We start from the raw sequence: 17507 nt of genomic DNA on the forward strand, positions 1-17507 counted from the left end.
GACACAAAGAACTGAGCTGAAGCACAAGGTAAACCTGAAGAGACAGACAGACAAAGTGACAGAGTGAAGTGTGGATGCAGAGACTGAAAGGACACTGGAGACAGAGCTGAGACACATCAGAGATACCGATCACAAGAGCACTGAAAAAAGACAGGAGGCAAAAACAACCAACACCAGGTCAAGGGCTGCCACGTGAATTCACTCAGAAACAGAGGATGCAAGTGGAACACACCCGCTGTGGGCAGACTTGAAACCGAGCTCCGGGAGTGTCAATCAACCTGGAGCCGTGTAGTTTGTCACAAGGGGCTCGAAATCCAAATGGACCGTCTGAGTGCGCGAGAGAGAGAATGTGTTTCACTCATATTTAGGGAGCTTGTCAAGATTTTAAAGAGACATATTTACGTTTAAAAATGACAAAGTGTATTTTGCACGATATGGCCCCTTTAAAACGGAAAACAGGAAATAATGAAGGCTCAAAGAGTCACTGTAGATGTCCACACAGATCAGGATAGGCTGCGTTTTCTGAAATTGATATCATGTCACACTGGAGTCATATTCAACTCAATTATACTGTATTGATTGTCTCAGTTGTGCACACTTCAATGTATGTGACAGGCTAACATCTACATGTTGATGGTTTAACTCAATTTAATTCATCTCTAAATCTTGATTGTTAGATTTTTTTTCTGTGCCAGCCGTTGCTTGACTTGTATAGCACTCACCTGCTCTGTCCCAGTTCCCTCCCTCCTCCCATCTTCCCAATTCTTACCTTTAAAGCCTCAACAGTTTCCCCATTTGGAGAATCCTCAAACAAGGAACGCAGATGTGCCACAACAGCTCATTCGAAGCACTGACCGACTTGTCCAGGTTTTAACGAGCAAAGTCTCACTTGACCACATTGCCGTAAATAACTCTGCTCGTTTCATTTTCAACATCTGACGTGGCTCACTTCCGTTGTGGTTATGTTTCCGTTGTGTGGCGTTTGTAGTTGTGTCGTCGCTTTTGCACTAACTACCAAATGTGAACCCACTAACATGTGAACCTAAGTTGACTAAAGTGCAAGAAATCACCCTTACTAAAGCGTGTTAGTTTATTATTTTTAGTTATTTTCAACATCAGTGCTGTTCATGAGAATGTAGAGCACACAATACAGCTGTTGAGCCAAGTGAGGTTTGCACCAGAATACGAGCAGAATCCACAGAAAACCACAGAAACCACACCAACCATCTGACTTTGGGAGAATTGAAAAGAAAACATCGCTATGCATTAAAAAAAGTGTGCAGTGTTGAGTTTCTCACCTTAAAAAGTGAACATATGTGCCCGTCTTAATCATTACTTCATGCTCAACGTATTTCCACAATTTATTTTATTCCTCTGATCATCAAGCTTCCTGTTTTTTTATGTGGATCCTCTTTTTTTAAGTTGTCTACAGACACTGTTGTAGCAGTAAGGAGAGAGAAGGAGGAAGGGAGATGATAAGTTGGACTCACCTGCGAGCCAAAAAGGAGGGGAAATCAAGCAAAGGCAGCATGAAAGAGAACTGAGGCTTGAGAGGAAAGGAAAGATGGAGATAATTGATAAGATTAAACAGTTTCATATTTGCTAAATGAGGAGGAACAGGAAGCAAAATCAAAGTTGGACAAAGAGACAAATGAGCTGACCCCTGGAGCCTGATGACGTGGACTAAAACAAATCTGTTTGACCTTCCAGAAACGGGCCTTGATCTTCTTTGTCCCGGTCGAACCCCAAAAGCTAAATCGGTCCCCTTCCTGAAACTCTCCTGGCTTCCCCGATTCCCTTTTCCTCTGGATAATTCACCCTCATCTTCCACTCTCCCTGGAGATTAAGGACAACCCCCCCCCCCCAAATAAACACATTATCCCCATTTTCCACTCTCCTCTTTAACACGCACAGAGGCACATCGCTCTCCACTGATCAGACTATGAGAAACTGAACTGAATGCATGATACAAACGTTTTTTCCTGAACACACACATAATCTCATACTACACAAAGAACACAAATTAGTCAATTTTTCCAGAGACACAAGAGTGTGTGTGTGTGTGTGTGTGTGTGTGTGTGTGTGTGTGTGTGTGCGTCGTATGCTCATACATGTAATTATGAGAGAAATGAATTCATCATCAACATTAGTTACAACCATAAATTCGGTTTAATTATTTCATTTTAACTGAACAATTAGGAAGCCCCAACATATACCTTTAATCATTTTAATCTACATTTACAGTAATGTTTCAATACACGTCTCGTAAATAACAATTAATACATTTGGAGACATTTCTCTTTATTGCAGTTAACAAGAAAAGTTAGCAGGAGTGCTCAAAGTATTGCTACGGTTTCCATTTCCTAAAGTTTCCCTCTGATGTGTCACAAGCCATTATGACAGTCTTCACTGGCAGAGTCAGGATCATGTAGGGTCGGAGTACACAAGGTAGAGCAGACAAACTAAACATATTTTACTCCACTACAGGCCTATAATACTATAAAAAATCATGTGTTTTGCTGCTGTTGTGTTTTTTTTAAGTATTCATCTGTGTGTGTGGTCCTTTTCTGTTTCTTCTTTATCATGATGCTGGTGTCTTTCCCACCGTTTCCTCACTCCTCAAGTGTGAATGTGGTGAAACTGTGATTTGTATCATCAAATGTGCACAAAATGCAAATGTACCTGCTACTAAGTTGTAAATGAACTATTGCCCTGCTCTTCTCACAGTGTTAGAAACTCTTCCATTAAGACAACAAAGCCATTCTGTTTTGTGCAGTGATCTGCAGATGGAAGAAAAATTATTATAATTATAATTTTAAATGTATTTACGCCTTTTAAACAACGTCTCACCTCTAACTTTTAATAACCTTGCATGGGGTTTGGTCTCTTGTCCTTTCTGTTCTTAATTCCTCCAACATTTCTCTATTGTGGATTGTGAGAGTGAACACTTCATCACATCCGCTCCAAACCCTTAAAATTGTTGATGAGTGCATCAGCAGTTTTAAGACGTCATGTCATTTTTACACTCTGTCTGTTCCTCTTTGACTTGCTGCTTCTATCGCACTGAGGTTAATATAGACCTAGTGTGCACATACTGTACAATGTTTGCCGGTTACTGCAGGAACATTAAATTGCTGGAACTGTTTTCTCTTTATAGGCCACAAAAAACAGAACTGTACAGTGATGCAATCCACTATTCTGTGACGACTACAGTAGGATAAGCTAACATCAGAGGCAGCTACTATATCTAACCCAGCACATGTATTGGTTAACATGGATGCTTCGAATAAGTAATGAGATGAACATTAAAAACATAAGAGAGGTAGGGTTTTGAGGCAGATTCAGTGGATCACATGGTAGATGGAGATATTAAGTTGCTGATGCTCAAGGAGTCCCATGCTTGATGAGACGTGTTGAAGTTCCTCGTAAAACTATCTGCGGAGTCAGTCGGATAATTGGCCGACAGTTAAGCAATGAAGGGAAACTGGGGATGATGCAAACATATCGAGTCTGAATTATTTGCGATTTGTCGGTGGTCTGCAACTACAGCACGCGCCAAGAAGAGTCATATTTATGTCCACTGAGCCACAGCAGCTGATCTGGCTCTTGATGGCACATGGTTGCAGGCCTCCTCTTCACAGTGTGCTTCTTCCTCGTTCCCCCCCCATCAGTAAGGGCTGAAGAGGATCGGGCCATGTGTGGTGCGGATGGGCCCTGGGGCCGGCCTCAGCAGGCTGAGGGCTGTTCCCTGCAGGAGGTGGTGCTGATGGTGGGAGGCCGGCCCAGCAGATCGTAGTGCCAGCTGATTGGAGGTTGCTGCGGCTGCCATCACTGCAGCGACAGCCAGGTGATTTGGTATAAGTCCGCCCCCCAGAGTTTTTGAAAGTTCCTGTCAGAAAGTCAAAGAGGTTCATGTGTAAATATGACAAATATTTAGCTACTGGTAAATTCAAGGGTTTTCTTTGAACTTAAATGATGTGGTTTGTATAATGGGAGGATGGAGTCCAAACTCAAGCCCAAAAAATCTACAGATGGATTTCATTCGGGCTCAGGCTTTGTCACGTCTGCCAAACAATAGGCAGAGAACTATTTATCTGGGGTTTGTTTATGTATGACAATGCAACACATGGATATTTAAGATGATAAATATTCATGGGCTACCATTTTAGCTTGAGATTTATGGTCGGCAACAGCAAACCACAACTGCTGTTAGTATTCATCCCAGGAGTGCAACTGAATGCTCAAGGAAATGCAGACGGCATTGCATAATGTGTGTTAAAACAATCAACCTATAGCACAAGTAAAGAAGAGACTGTATGTACAGTTGGACCACACATATTCACCACCTCCCACTGTCCAGAAATGAAGGCAAAATACTCTGGAGACAAACGTTGCCATCTTGCTACAAAGAAATAATTTGGAGCCAGTATATGTGCTTCAGCAATGATGGGATGGAGCCGCCAATACATGTGCTCGACCAATCACGAATCAGTCTCGGCTGTCAATCATGTCATCGCCCGATTTTATAGCAACAAATAATAAATTAAAACCAACTTAAAATAGTCAGTTGACAAGCATCACTGCAATGAGAATTACTGTAAATGACAGAAACCATCTTTTTGAAAAATGTAATTGATCCATGCACTACTACCCGTTAGCCAGTGGGGGGCAATCTAGAGGATTTGGCTTCAATTGTTGTGAGCTGTTATGTTATCCATCTTTATACACAGGTAATGAAGTGAAGCAATGACTGTTTTGACACACATCTGTATTCAGGGTGAAGAAAAGCTTCGGCCATAGGAACGACGACTGCGTTACATCTTTTGAGGCTTGAGTTGGGAACCTGTCTTGTTTTGGTTTTACTCAGTGACTATTCACCTTGACTCAGGACATATAAGCTTCATCTTATGGGAGAGAATTAATAAACATGGAATATGAGACAAACCGAGGCCTCACCATAAAGTCTGTGCGCTTCTTGTGCCGACTGAGAAGAGGATTGGGTTTCCCTGCAACTCCATCTCGATGCCTCCGGCTAGATATATGCTGCAGCAGAAAATGAAAAGGGAATAGAAATTGGATATTGTGATTGTTTGGGAAATAATTCTCTCACGCTTCGCGGGTCTATCTAAGTCTCTCACCTGTTTAAGCTGCAGCTCAGAGTTGACTCGGACATTGCAGATCTCACAGTGGAAGGTGCGTTCCTGAGTGTCGGGGTCTGAGGACAGCTCCCCTCCCTGCTCCGGGCTGGGTTTCGGACCCAAGCGAGGGTAGGCTTTAATAGGTCCCAGTCCACTCCGAGCCTCCAGAATGGTTTTGTGCTTGGTACCTGGAAACAATAAAAAGGAAAGTCCATTGTATGGCAGTATAAGACTGTCGCAGTAAAGCACATTTACTAACTACTACAAATGCTAAATTTATTGACCTAATGGTTACATTATTTCTAAGTTCAAGAAGTAATTCTGAACCTCAGTTTTTAAGCCAACATTGGTGGAGTCCGTAAAAAAAATGACGAAAAAGAGGAAATTCTAACATCTACCATTTTCAACTCTATGAAAATCATATGATATAATTGAAACCTCCAGCTACTATTGATTGAATTGAACATTTTCTGTTATTTCATTAAGTGATGGAGACAGAGGATAGTTTGAGATTTCATCCCAACTTTTCAGTCAAATCCCTCTTTTTTTTTAAAGCTGCCATTATAACCACTAAACGGCAGTAATGTGCTGGCTTAAGTTCTTCAAACTTAAAATGCAGAATGTGCAGAATATCCTCTAAAGAGCCACACTTAATCTAAGACAGCAGATGGCACGACGCTGTTGTTTGTAGAAGTATATTTCTTTCAAGCCTGTGCACACCCTGCGTTGTGATGTACTTAAGAAAATATGCTTCCTCTGACAAAGCTGCTTTTGAGTTACCTTTGTTATGTGCCTCTAGTTGGGAGAGGGAATTAACAGCCACTTTGCACAGGGAGCAATAGAGAAGCTTCTTGGCTTTCTCTTCCTCTGACTCTCCTGAAGATGGGCTGGGCGCCGGAGACAGGGAGTCAGGAAGAGCAGCCGCTGCAGGATCCGTTGGGGGGGTACTGAACGTGGTGTTTGGGGAGGGAGAGGACGTCAAAGGCGAGCTGGCCGAAGGTACGAGGGGAGACTCTGCGTCTGCCAAGCTCAGTGTGGGTGTTGGGAAGCGGCAAGGGGTCAAAGGTGACTCGTTGAAGCTGGGACAGGTTGAGGTGACATCTGTAAAGGCACAAAGTTTTGACGTTAGTAAATGATTTACACGCTTTGAGCTGGATGGTCCTGATACAAAAGTTTGACAACATGATGCTGATCTTTCACGGTTTAACACTGTCTAACATCTGGACCTGACAACAGCTCATTTTACATGTTATTTCATGATCAACTCTAATTTAACTCTAACGATCTGTAATGTTGACAAAGTTTTAATAAATCACATTAACACTAACTTGGTGTAGAAATTCTGTAATAATTACCAGCTCACCAACACTCCTCTCTGGTTAGTTTCTATCACTTCATGCAGCAGCTGTGCCACTTTGTGACAGATTTCTGCATTTGTGTGTATGGGTGTGTGTGTGTGTGTGTGTGTGTGTGTGTGTGTGTGTGTGTGTGTGTGTGTATGTGTGTGTGTGTGTGTGTAACCTCACATCTAAGTTTATGCTCACCCTGCTTATTAGGATCAGGCACAGGGCTGGGTGGCGAGGGGCCTGGTGGGGAGGGGGACGCAGTCGGGGGAGGGGGCAGTTTGTCCCCATCTTGGAGACGAGCTGTCTTGGACGTCTCGATCCCCTTCACCCTTCGAGCGTGCCGGTTCCCCTTGTAGTGGGCCTCTGCCTGGCTCTGGTAGAAGCACAAGACAATTAAGAGATTTACATGAGATTCATTCACTTTGGATCATTATACATGTGCAGGGGTGGATGCTCATTTCCACCTTATATTCCATTTGTCTTGATGACACCCATATAATCTGAAGTCAGAAAAACTGTGGTTATGCTTTGCAGTTTCTGATATGAACTTGTCACATTGTTGCATGAGTGACCTGCTGACATTTCAAACCATATTGGCTTCAATAAATGTTCAGCTAAACAAACTACATCATTTGGCATCCTGCGTTTTTGGTGCATTACAGAATATAAAAGCTGCAGCGCGGATGTATTGTGCTGCAGAGGTCCTCAGGGACGAGTGTAGCATCCAGACTATTCTCATCTTCCTTCACTACTGGTTTAATCACTGAACTGGCTTGCTGAGCTGATGATGATTATTGAGTGGTGGGATTATCTCAAATGGACTGGCGGGGCTGCTGGCTGCAAGTGACAGTTGACAGTCAGCTACAGAGAGAGAGAGAGAGAGAGAGAGAGAGAGAGAGAGAGAGAGAGAGAGAAAAGGATCAAATCAAGAAAAAGATTGTATCTGCGTGTGCATGTGTGTGCTCTTGTGCTATCTTTGTGAGGACCAGTTTGAGTGTACAATCAACGGAGTGGGGACATTTTGGGAAAGTGAGGACATTTTGGCCAGTTCTCATTTTGTGACTCCACTTTAATGGACTGTTTGGGGGTTATGACTTCGTTTTAGGATAAGGGTTAGAATTAGGTTTAGGTTAGGTCAAGGGTTAGGGTGAGACATTTAGTTTGGATGGTTAGGGTTAGGGTAAGGGGCTAGGGGCTAGGGAATGCATTATGCCAATGTGTTAAGACCCTGGTGGTTAAAGACATTTTCCCTTGTGCATCCTGCCTGTGTTTTGTTATGTCATGTCTTTCCCCCTGTTTATTTGTGTTGTCATGTGCTTGTTGTGGTTAGGATGTCAGGCCATGTGTGTTTTGTTATTGTCCTGAGACTCCGCCCTCTACTGCTTCCCGCTCTTTTTCTCCCTCACCTGTTCCCCATCGTCAACCTGAGTGTTTGCCTAATTAGTTCACCTGTGTCTTGTCTTTGTTTCCCCTTCTATTTAAGCCCAGTCTTTCTGTTGTCCCCTGTCGGATTGGCTCATCATTTTTTGACTGTGAAGAAGCAATGCCTGGATACTGCTATTTGTGAACTCTGTTATCTGGTATGATTTTGGACTCTCTGATTTTTTGAGCCTCTTTGGAACTCTGTTTTGCCAAGTTATTGAATTGGATTTTCTGTTTTTGGCTCTTGTCATTTTTTGCCTTTTTGAGTTCCTTGGTTTTCCTATTTTTGTTAAATAAAGAAGTATTTTTTGGCATCTAAGTCTGCGATTGGGTCCTTGCTCTGTGGAAGCCTAACACAATGAGTGTCCTCACTAAGAGAGCTGTACAAATGTGTGTGTGATTGTGTGCGCTAGCGTGTACATGTTTGCGTGCTTGTCCTTGTATGGTATATCATGTAAGAAGATCAGTTTAAACTGAGGAAATATGAAGAGGTGTTGACATTTCAGTAAGTCCTTACTGCCAGTATTAAGTTGGTGTTGCGGTTTATTCCAGTTAATCATATCAGAGACAAGTTCTATATTAGCCTTATCCTTGCATTGTATTAGTGAGGTTTTTTTAAATGACTACAGTGGAAGTGCTACTCAAATATAATCTGGAATCCGCACCCTGATCCAAGTCTGAAGCTAATTTTAATATGCTCTCCCCGGACATCCTTCCACCAAGTTTTGTTGAAATCTGTTTTTATCTTTTGCGTAATCCGGCTAACTAACAGACAAACAAATAAAGGTCATACCCCACACATTTACTTGGCGGAGGTAACTATTGTAAACTTAAGGTTAGTTGAAGATTGTGGTTATTGCAAATAAATGTTTATTAAAATATATTGAGGCAGCTAAAACACTGGTCCTATAGGAAAGATTGTGGTTATGATTAGAAAGGTGTGTGCTGGGTGCCAACTCTTCTTTCCCTGCATTAAAATGTCGCGCATATGCTATACCAGTCCAGACTCCATGCTCTTACTCCCCCACCTGGCTGCACCATGGGCACACTGCTCCCTGCACCAGCACTAATCGTTCTAATCGGATCTAAATCACGAGGTGCAGAATCGTCCAATATGCAAATTCTTCCTCGAGACACTGGGCGGGTGCAAAGAGAGCCTCCCAAGTCCGGATATGGATGTGCATGTCAGCATCAGATGAAATCAAAGTAAAGCAGTGAAGTGTTAGAGCACAAATATAGTTTCTCTAAGCTCTTCACTAATACAGTAATACAAGACCGGGTGTGCGTGTGTGTGACTGTATGAACATGCGTATGCACAAGCAGCGCACTGCTGAGATTAGACAGGTTTCCGTTATGTCAATAACAAGGCCGTGGGGCCCTTCACAGAGGCGAAGGGACCACGGGGACGTGTCAGGGATGCCTCTGTAAGCCTCAGGTATTAGCTGTCAATGATAGTTACCCATATAGCCCTCCTCCTGATTGGTGATGACAGAAAGGCAGATATAGCTCTGCCGGTGTAACCCAACTCCTCTGGCTGCTGCCTCCCAAAGCCCCGCAATTAGACAAGGAGATGAAGACCCACAAGTGGAAGAGCGAATGACAGCAGAGAGCCTGAAAGTGAGAGATACTCGATGCTCCCTCTGCTCGTTGCAGGCCACACTATGTGCTGCTGTCCTTCTAATTCTCTTCTCCCTTTCTGCAACCACCAATTGTTTTTTTTTTCACACTTGAGCATTGATACTTTCACTCCCTGTGACCTTCAGTGTCAGGACTTAAGAAATCGATGAAGGTCTGCCATCAACTCAAGCTTAAAAGGCCTGGCAGCCTCGGAGGTGGGGGTGGAGACCAGATGCAGCAAAGACAATCAGATGTAAATGAGATCACTGCACCTGATCACTGGTGTTAGGAGGAAATGTGAATAACGCGAAAATATAAACAAACGTTTGGAATAGTCTGTGAACTGAACTGAGAGAGACTGTGACAGAGCCTGTGAAAAGAGGGATTAAGTCGAATGAGGAAGCAGAGATGGGATTTAAGGGGGGGGAAATGAGAGCAAGTGAATGTCCCTGAAATCCTTTTTGTCTATAAGCAGGAAGAGCTTTGATGTTTTATCTATAAAGTGACAATGGCACAGAAAGCAGAGAGCTGGTCGCACAGACAGATCTACTGTACGGGGGGGGGGGGGGGGGGGGAAAGCTGGTGAGATGGAGAGATAGGGCCTGGGGACAGATGATTACTACTGTACTGTACTCCTCCTGCACTGAGGGAGAAGCAGAAAACACGAAAACTGACGAGGAAAATTGTGAGAAAACTCTGCTGCCTACAGTGGACAGTAGACATGAATGAAACATGAGTTGAAGAAGAGGCGGATTGATCAGAGCGAGAAGGAGAGAGGTGTCCGGCATGGTACCGCAGTGGTGACGGTGGCTAATGCAGCATGGCGTGACGTCAGCCTTGCAGCAGAGCTGAGCTGAACACTGGCAGGCTAATCTGTCCTCTGTGGCCTGAAATGAATTGCAATGTTGCAATTACAACATGGGGAGCTACAGTGTAGCAGCAGTGAGAGGCACCTGCTTCTCAATGGCCTTTATCTACCAATCAATCGGCCCCTTTCGTGGGAGTACCTGAGAATTCCCTTTAACCCCCCCCCCCCCCACACACACACACACACACAAACACACACACATATATGAAGTCAAATATTGGTATTATTTTATATAATATGGTGGATCGTGACCGACGAAGACTCTGTGAGAAATAATGTTTTTTTCTGCCTCTGAGCCCCAGCGCAGCCCGGACAGCAGGAGTAATCCAAACTGTAAGCAGAGTATTCCTTCATTATTAAAGAATGTCCTGCATGCTTTAAGCCCCCAGTCTCTCAGGTTACTGTGGACAGTGGTGTAGAGCTGCAGCGGAGCAGATGCACACCGCGACTCACCAGCAAAACAGCAAGCTGGACAAACAGGTGGCTCCGTATGAAACCTCTCACAGCATAGCGCGGCTGTGACCCGAGCCTGAGAAACTCTCCCTAAACATTTTCCGACATTCGCATCCAGTGAAATCCCATGCAATATGTAGATATAGACACGCTGGGGTAAATTGAATCACTCCACGCGCATGTACACCATGTGAGAACATGCAGGACTGAGCAGGGGGAGATATAATTAAGTGGCCCCTCAGAGAGAGAAAAGGGCAGTGTTACACAAGTTTCATATGACTCCCTCCCTGGATGTGTCCTTCACACACCACTGCTTTTAGAATGCAAGTATTTAGCGCTTCATCACAGGAGGGCGTTTATATTTTTAGACTTGCGTATCAGGCTTTTGTTTGATTTCTACTCATGTTGAGGTTTGAGGTTACACTGGTAGGTCGTCTGGGGGGATTTTTCCCTCTGTAAAATCCCTTTTATTATTCATGAATATATATCACTCAACTTCACACTAGATGTTAAATTGTACTACATAACAAATTCAGCTAAAAAATGTGCCCTTTTGACTCCAGAGATTATGATGTAGAGCTGTTTTCACTGAGGGGGTGGTCACACACTTTTCTGAGGCAGGTAAATCAGAAATGTGAATCATGTTGTGGAAATATGTAATCTCAAATTCTCCATGCTCTCTATATATGGGTGATTTGTGTTGTGTAGGCCTGTCGCTTATTCACTGGGAATTGCTGAAAAGGTAAAAAAAATGCTCTATTTTGAGATGTTGAGAAGAGGAAAATATATCCTTGATCTGCCCTCTGATCCTGATCCACCCCAAAATTAAATGAGTTCTTCCTTGACCCATACCACATCCTTCTACCAATTTTCGTAGAAATCCATCCTGTAGCTTTTTCGTAATCCCGCTAACTAATAATAATAATCTCCTTGGCGGAGGTAATAAAGTCATCAGTCAATCATGTTATCCAGTAGCCGAGTCTTGGATATCCTCTTTATTATTTGTTTTTCAACTTCAGTTAACACTACAGCCTCTTTAACAGGGACACTCAAATCATTCCTCTAAAGTTTCATCACTTCTGGCCTCTTCTATTTCAGTCCCCTCTTCCCCAATGTTGGCCCTGCACCATCTGTCACAAATGAAATGCAGAAAATGTGCCCCATCAGCTTTAAAGTGGCTCTGGGGACGAGTTTGTGTTAGTTAGAGTTCATCCGGCTGCTTCTTCATCAAACATTTCAAAACCCTCCATTCAAATCTCATCTGAGGCGGGGGACCCCCCCCCCCCCCCCCCCCCCTAAAAAGCGCTCATGCAATACCTGAAGGTTTTCTAAAACAACAGAAATTTGTTTTGCAATCCAGGCACCACAATTTCTGTCAGCTTCTATTCGGACACCCTGACGTTCCTTCACGACTCAGATATAAGAGTGCCAGAATGATACCGGGAGCTGTTTGTATACAAGCCGGATTTTCCTCCGTCTTCCTCACCCCGATCTCGTTTCTGGAGAGGCTAAAATTGGAGCTGAGAAACTGTGAACCACATTTTCACCTGCTCCAGCTGTACAGTCAATCACCAGCTAACCTCAGGTCCAGCTAGCAAACATTTTAGGTCATGATTTAATGTGTGTGGACTGTGCGTGCAGAGCTCTGGCCCCGAGGAAATATCAAAGGATGTTTTGAAGGCAAAGGTTGTCTTCAATCGATCTATTTATTAAGCTCCGCCCTACCCTTGGTTATTGTTGCTGTGCCTGTCGAGTCTTCAATCCTACATGCATGAGGCTGCATGAACCAGTTTACAATAGTAACGATGCAGATTTACCACTTGAGCACGTTCATTATTTTCTATCTATCTATCTGTCACCATTTTGTTGCAATCCTCTTCTTTTAAAGATGCATAATGTTAAACGGCACCTGATAGCAAGTGAAATAACACAGTTAAGTTGTGGGAAGTGGATTGAACACATTCATTCTTTCTTAACTCTAATTGTCTGGTATTTCTTTTAGAATTTCTCTTACATTTGGATGGATACTTCACTAATGAGTCTGGGTTTTCAGACAGAGGTGGACAAAAGCATTTTTTTTCCCAGGTTGACATGGCACCTGTCTTTTTGTTGTGGTGTATAGTAGTCTTAATATTAGTATTAATACTTAAGGATAAATGTAAAACTGTTCTATGCTATCATGACCCTTTTTGCTGTTTAACCTATACTACTTTGCTTTAAAGGAGGTGTTATCCCTTTTAACATTGTAAGAAAGAACGATTTTAAATGAGGTCTGTGTTGGGGAAATGTTATCTCGGGTAACGAGTAGAGGCTGCTTGAGAGTAGCCTGAGCTCTTATGCATCCAGCATGTGAATGAGGCTTTTAAGACATCACCTGTAACCCCACATACTTAAGCTGGTAGTATTTTCCTCTACAAAAATCTGCACATCTGTGAATGTGGTGCATGGAAGGCCACACAGCTAAAAGCCATCTTGTCACACTAATGTGTGCCGGGCAGACCTGCAAGTTCTTTAGTTGGTTCAACTATGGTTGGGAGCCTCAATGTAATGTAAAACATGGTAAACATACAGGTATCAAAGACGCAGCCACAAAAATGTTCCCACATTCCCTAGTCGGGCTTGTTGAACTGTCCTCGGACCGCTGCTGTTGGGTGTTGTTGGTTGGATATTGTGTGTAAAAAAGCAAACCCAACACGTTTGAGGCGTTCCTACCTCTGAGTTGAAGCGTATTTGGCAGACGTTGCATGAGATGATTGGCCGTTTAGTCCTCACCATAGGTGGCCCAAAGGTATGCGTCATGATAGCCTTCTGGACAGGGTCCATCTGAGGAGGGAACACCCAGAGGTCACATCAAAGACTCTACGCCACAGGAGAAACTAGGAGGGCGGTGTTTCAGTGTTTGTGCTGACTGCAGTGCACCAATGGTAGGACATAATGAAAGTGGATGAGAGAGGAAGGTGATGTAGAAAAAGTGCAGGTGAGTGACAGGGGGAGCCGTTAAAGCAAGAGAAGGGTGGTAGATAAAAAAAAAAAAAGAGTGGGAAAGAGGGAATTGAAGAGGAAGCAGTGATTGATGTGGACAGGAGGGAGTGTGTTTTCTCAGCAGCAGCTGGTGCCGCTGTCTGTGCCTGAGTTCTTGGGTGCCGTTCAAACGCTTTAATTCATGCTGGGGTTAGAGGGGCCTGATTACAGGCTCGCCACACATTTGTACTTTGCTTGGCTCCTACAAAACCTGATCTACCCGACTGTACAGGGAGATTCTAATTGCAGGAAACAAATTAAAATAGATAAATATTAATAATCATTATTATTATTATAATGATGATATTTAAAAATATAATAATGACTAATGAAAATAATGAATGTTGTTGGTAACTGAAAATAACAACAAATTTTGATTATATAAAAAGTGTGATGACACACTAAATGAAGCACCTTTGCTCAGTCAGCCTTTTCTTATCAAGCAGCACCAGGAACATTATAACTTTAAAATCCTTCGCTTATTCTAAAAAACGATTCTTATTGGTCATCATCTGGAATAGTTGTTTTAATATTCATTTATTATTTATATTACTAAATGTTGCGTTTTGCTTGATATACCTGTGTTTTTTATATTGTATATTTTTAATTCATATGTACTTCCACGTGATATGCGCCTTTGTCCATTTTTTTGTCATATGGTTATGTCTTTGATTAATTTATGTTGTTTAAGATTAGTGTTCATGTATTATTGAATGCTTTACATGTTGGAATTAAGTACACATGTTAATTAATGCTTAATAAATAAATACAAATATATATTTATATCTAAATACAAATATTTGTGAAAATTATGAATGTTCTGAATAATATTTTAAAAACATTATATCAATCAAAACAATAAATATATTTTTAGAATGGAAGAAAAAGTGATGAACCTGCAACCTTGTCTGACAAATACCAACCAAGACATTGTGAGTTCTTTTCAGATCAGGCACATCAGATGTGTACAACATCATATCATAAAATGTTCACTCCTTCATATTGAGATGACTCGAGTCGACTCTCTGACCCACTGGTGGAGTTCCACAACCCAGACGCCGGGTGTTTCCCTCATTAAGCAGCCAAAAGTGCACTGCGGTTTATCGCAGCCTCTCATCCTCTGCTCAGACTCTGAACGAGAGCTGCCAAATGAGAGACTGTTTACACTCTCGAGCTCCAGGCACCAGGGGAAACCCTGTAATTGGTCTGAAAACTTAAACTCAGCTTGAAACCATTGTTAGAAATATTTATAGACCTTACCCTACATTTTCAAGCTGCCTATTATTTCCAACTCGTGTCCAGCTCACCTCATGTGCAGTGTTTTCCACATTGAGACCTACACGTGTTTCTGTGCCAACACAGTGTAGACATGACTGTGTGAGTGTGTGTGTGTGTGTGTGTGTGTGTGTGTGTGTGTGTGTGTGTGTGTGTGTGTGTGTGTGTGTGTGTGTGTGTGTGTAGATTCAGAGTAAGGATTTGAGTGCATTAACTCCAATGGAATATGTAGGTCTGGCTCAGTTCTGTTTGAATTTATATTTTATCCACCACTGAGAAATCCAAAACACTTTGTGATGAGTTTTCTTTATACCTCCATCAAGGACGTTTTATTTTCGTGTGCGTTTGTTTGATTAACAGAGCAGGATTTTTCAAAACTTAGATTTCCATCAAATATTGTGAAAAAGTTTGGTTTGACCATGGGAAGAACCCATTATATTTTGATGTGGATCCAGATCAGGGGGCAGATCCAGGATTTTGATAAACAATGCAAGATTTTTATTCATACATTTAAGTACTGATTTTTCTGACTGTGTACAATTTGGTGCAGATCAAAATAAAATTCGGGATGTAGTGAATGCAAACGGGCTTTTGCGGACGTGTACATGCTACCGTTCATTGCCTTTGACTGCACTTAAACTGAGAATCATTGGTGTCAAGTTGATTTAATACAGATGACTAAAGAGGACACTTGATTTCTTGATCTTTTTTAGTGAATAGGTTTAGTGTCATGCCAAAACGATTGCTGTTTCTCTGGAGAGCAGATTTCTCATAGTCAGGATAAAAAATGGCCATGTTGTCTTTCCAGCCAGAAAAATGGTGACAGAAATGGAGACACAACACCGGTGAAAAGATCAATACAGCTGCACAGGTTTTTGTAAGTCCACATTATTCAGTGGACATTAAGCAGCAGCTGCCACAGCTCATTGAGTGATTGTGTCAGATTGCCCTTCTCTGTGTCCGTTCCATGTGCTGGCTGAGCTCGATCTTAGCCTTCCATCACAAACAGCAGTGTTTTAGAAGTTTTCAAATTTGACTGTGCAGTCAGAGATAGATTTGAATAATGGTGCACATATAGTGGCTCACTCAACGTCCTCAAGAGAGTAGGATGAATCATAAAATTGCCAAAGGGCCATTGTGTTTATGTGTACGCAGATAAGCTGATTGTGTATGTGTGTGTGTGTGTGTGTATTGTGTGTTGTGTGTGTCCCTGCTTGTCGTCGCACTGACCTTCCCATGAAACCCAATCTGGAAATGAGAAGGAGTGGCAGAAAACGCTGACTGTCGAGAATACAGCCTGTGCCTCTCATACAATTGATTAGCTGTAACTCATTTTATTGCAGTAAAACACTTGCCCCCGCATTTTCTCAATTATCCTGAAACTCACTTTGCGGAATAAAAAGTAAACAGCTGTCACCTTATCAGTTTGGATTATACAAAATAAATCATGAGCACTTTATCACTGGTCTGCCCGAAGCCACACATGAATTCCAGCTCTGTCTTCTGTTCAGAAGATAACAAATCCCAGACGCTGCATGTTAACACTTGTGTATTCGTGCATGTGTGCAGGTGCTACAACGCCTGGGAGCACTCACTGTGTTAAAGTTGTGGAAGAGGCCGATGCTGGCCGGGTGAGGCGATTCCATGGGGAACTGGAGGAAGGGCTTCATGTCCAGCGGGGATGGCATGACACCCGGGCTCCTGAGGAAGGCAGGGACCGGCCCCGGTCGGTTTACACTTCCTGTGGCAAAGACACACACACAGGGAAAAATCATTAAAAAGCCTGAAAGATAATACAAACTTCAAGTGGAAAACAAAGACTGTTTCAACAAGGTCAACAAGTAAAAAGAGAATAAATACAATATCACCATTGAAATAAACTGTATTTACATCCACTGAAGAGTTTATGATTTCACCCCTGTCCCTTTTTACTCGTTGGTTAGTTTGTTTGATAGCTAGAAAGATTACACTTAAACTATTAGATGTGTTAACGAGAAACTTGGAAGAATGTGGAATAGGTCAGGGAAGAACCCATTGCTGCCCAGATCAAGGGGCGAATACCAGACTTTTTTTTGTTTTTGTTTTTTTGATATATTTGCACCATTTCCCAGGGAATAATTCATGGATCTTACTGAAAATCAGGCACAGTTAGGGAACTGATATCTATGAGTGTGTGAAACTCGGTGATTGGATTTAAGGAGGCTGCTTGTCCATGCATGGCGGAGGATTGAGCTTTACTGAGTGCTATTGAGTGTTTCTGTTAAATGTGGAAAAGCCTTTTTTACTTTTTGCCAAGACTGATACTGTTCTCATATCAAATAATAATTATCTCTGTATAAGTAGTAAGTTAAGCTATAGGCACAAAGG

The 17507-nt window shown here is 42.4% G+C and overlaps 1 protein-coding gene across 1 annotated transcript; it reads right to left on the reverse strand.

Moving 5' to 3' along the window:
- Positions 1–3667: 3667 nt before the first annotated feature.
- On the reverse strand, positions 3668–16828 carry LOC128447675 (zinc finger protein 385A-like). The gene is given in 7 exon segments (XM_053429947.1): positions 3668–3937; positions 4957–5043; positions 5139–5326; positions 5919–6152; positions 6683–6857; positions 13557–13667; positions 16736–16828. Coding segments are annotated over 7 exon segments (1158 nt in total).
- Between the last annotated feature and the right edge of the window lie 679 nt (positions 16829–17507).

This window comes from Pleuronectes platessa, chromosome 2, assembly GCF_947347685.1.
Source record: "Pleuronectes platessa chromosome 2, fPlePla1.1, whole genome shotgun sequence".
Lineage (NCBI taxonomy): Eukaryota > Metazoa > Chordata > Actinopteri > Pleuronectiformes > Pleuronectidae > Pleuronectes > Pleuronectes platessa.